At 50.4% G+C, this 2,824-nt stretch overlaps 1 protein-coding gene across 1 annotated transcript; it reads right to left on the bottom strand.

The window, feature by feature from the left end:
* Positions 1-1,044: 1,044 nt before the first annotated feature.
* LOC124278787 (proline-rich extensin-like protein EPR1) lies at positions 1,045-2,340 on the bottom strand. The gene is made up of 3 exons (XM_046714562.1): positions 2,099-2,340; positions 1,589-1,910; positions 1,045-1,368 (listed from the first exon to the last, which is right to left on the bottom strand). The coding sequence occupies exons 1-3, from the start codon at positions 2,338-2,340 to the stop codon at positions 1,045-1,047; spliced, it is 888 nt and encodes a 295-aa protein (XP_046570518.1).
* Between the last annotated feature and the right edge of the window lie 484 nt (positions 2,341-2,824).

Raw genomic sequence — 2,824 nt, 5'->3', positions numbered from 1 at the left:
TAGTGGTCACCCTCCAGTTAACTACTCCCAAGTGAAGACCGATGTATTCCAACCTCGCACCTGTTACAAAGATTCCAGCCAGCAGCCCTTACAGTCCGTACCATACCTGGCAACAGAGGTTGCATCTTTGAAAACAGTTCGCCTGTTCGTCAACGTCATCGGTGCAAGACGCCCATTCCGACGACCAGTGTTGGCGCCAGAACATCGATGTCGACGTCCAAGTGAAGCAGGCCTCATTTGCGACGTGGAACACATTAGTGCAGAAGAGTCACGTTTCCTTCAGACACGGAAGGACACGTGTCTACAGACTCCTAGGTTAACGTTACATAATGTCATGTGTCCTAGAGGAGATCAGTTTGGAGGTGGGGCGTAATGATCTAGGGTGGAATAACAACTGCGTCAACGACGCCAATGATTGTGATTGGTGGGAACCTGGGTCCCGTTTCACAAAGCTCTCGTAGACCTACCACTATCGTAAGTCAATGTTACAGCATAGGAGGTACGATTGCTACGAGAAAATTTACGAGATCGAGGCTTACGAGGACTTTGTGAAACGGCGCCCTGAATGCTGTGAGGTGCTGAAGAGTATGCAAATGGCTGCTTTATCGTTGTTGCTCCAGAACAGCATGGGAATGACGTTTCAACACGATAACACCAGACAACACATTGCTCCAGGCGTACAGCAGTATCTTAATCATAACAATGTTCATAGTGCTATGTGACAGCATTATTTATTGCAATACAATCTTGAAGCATAATATATTGTACCTGTTGAATCGCTACATTCAACAGGCGTCGTCCGAATCGTCCACCAACTCTGCATGAACCCCGCCAAATCCTTCCTCGGATATGGAATAGTTTCTCCAGGACGTTCATCGAAGTTTCGAGGCCTCGACGAGGCGAAGGTCCCAGATCCATCCAATGCAGGTGGGCACACTCGCTGCTGACCATGTGAACATGCTTGTGTGTTAGCACACTTGCACATGCAAGGTAGGAAGTCTTATGGACTGGTAATCGTTACCATACCTTGGAATTACTGTCTTTCTATGGAGTTGAGGGTATCCTGGAGTTGAGGGTATCGTGGAAGTGAGGGTATCCTGGGGTTGGGGGTATCCTGGAGTTAGGGGTATCCTGGAGTTGAGGGTATCCTGGAGTTGAGGGTATCGTGGAGTGAGGGTATCCTGGGGGTTGGGGGCATCCTGTAGTTGAGGGTATTTTGTAGTTGACGGTATCCTGGAGTTGAGGGTATCCTGGAGTTAAGAGTATCCTGGGGTTGGGGCATCCTGTAGATCGAGGTATCCTAGAGTTGAGGCTATGCTGTAGTTGAGGGTATCCTGGAGTTGGGGCTATCCTGTACTTAGGGGTATCCTGGAGATGAGGGTATCGTGGAGTGAGGGTATCCTGGGGTTGGGGTTTTCCTAAGTTGAGGGTATCCTGGGGTTGAAGGTATCCTGGACTTGAGGGTATCGTGGAGTTAAGGGTATCCTGGGTTTGGGGGCGTCCTGTAGATCGAGGTATCCTAGAGTTGGGGCTATCCTGTACTTAGGGGTATCCTGGAGATGAGGGCATCCTGGAGTTGAGAGTATACTTGAGTTGAGGGTATCCTGGAGTTGAAGGTATCGTGGAGTTGAGGGTAACATGTATTTCGGGGTATCCTGGAGTTAGCGGTATCCTGGAGTTGAGGGTATCCTGGGGTTGGGGGTATCCTGGAGTTAGGGGTATCCTGGAGTTGAGGGTATCCTGGAGTTGAGGGTATCCTGGAGTTAGGGGAATCCTGGAGTTGAGGGAATCCTGAGGTTGGGGTTATCCTATAGTTAGGGGTGTCCTGGAGTTGAGGGTATCCTGGTGTGGAGGGTATCCTGGAGTTGAAGGTATCCTGGAGTTGAGCGTATCCTGGAGCTGAAGGTATCCTGGAGTTGAGGGTTTCATGGGGTTGGGGGTATCCTGGAGTTAGGGGTATCCTCGGGTTGGGGTTATCCTATAGTTAGGGGTGTCCTGGAGTTGAGGGTATCCTGGGATTGAGGGTATCCTGGAGTTGAGGGTAACATGACGTTGAGGGTAACATGGAGTTGAGGGGATCCTGGAGTTGAAGGTATACTGGAGTAGAGGGTATTCTGTAGTTGGGGGTATCCTGGCCATGGAGTTGGGGGTATCCTGGAGTTGAGGGTATCCTTGAGTTGGGGGTATCCTATAGTTAGGGGTTTCCTGGAGTTCATGGTATCCTGTACTTGAGGGTAACATGAAGTTGAGGGTAACATGGAGTTGAGGGTATCCTGGAGTTGAAGGTATCTTGAAGTAGAGGGTATCCTGGAGATGGGTGTATCCTGGAGTTGAGGGCATCCTGGAGATAAGGGTATCCTGGAGATGTGGGTATCCTGGAGTTTGTGGTATCCTGGAGTTGAGGGTATCCTGGGGTTGGAGGTATCATGGAGTTGGGGCTATTCTGAAGTTGAGGGTATCCTGGAGATGGGGGTATCCTGGAGTTGAGGGTATCCTGGAGATGGGGGTATCCTGGAGATGGGGGAGTTGAGGGTATCCTGGGGTTGGGGTTATCCTGGAGTTAGGGTATCCAGGAGTTGAGGGCATCCTGGAGTTAGGGGTATCCTGGAGTAGAGGGTATTCTGTAGTTGGTGGTATCCTGGCCATGGAGTTGGGGGTATCCTGGAGTTGAAGGTATCTTGGAGTAGAGGGTATCCTGGACATGGGTATATCATGGAGTTGAGGGCTATTCTGAAGTTGAGGGTATCCTGGAGATGGGAGTATCCTGGAGTTGAGGGTATCCTGGAGTTGAGGGTATCCTGGGGTTGGGTTATCCTGGAGTTGA

The sequence above is a fragment of the Haliotis rubra genome, unplaced genomic scaffold (assembly GCF_003918875.1).
Source record: "Haliotis rubra isolate DU_JTF1 unplaced genomic scaffold, ASM391887v1 Scf241, whole genome shotgun sequence".
Classification (NCBI taxonomy): domain Eukaryota; kingdom Metazoa; phylum Mollusca; class Gastropoda; order Lepetellida; family Haliotidae; genus Haliotis; species Haliotis rubra.
The sequence above is the reverse complement of the archived record's forward strand: the minus strand, read 5'-3'. Positions and strand labels throughout refer to the sequence as shown.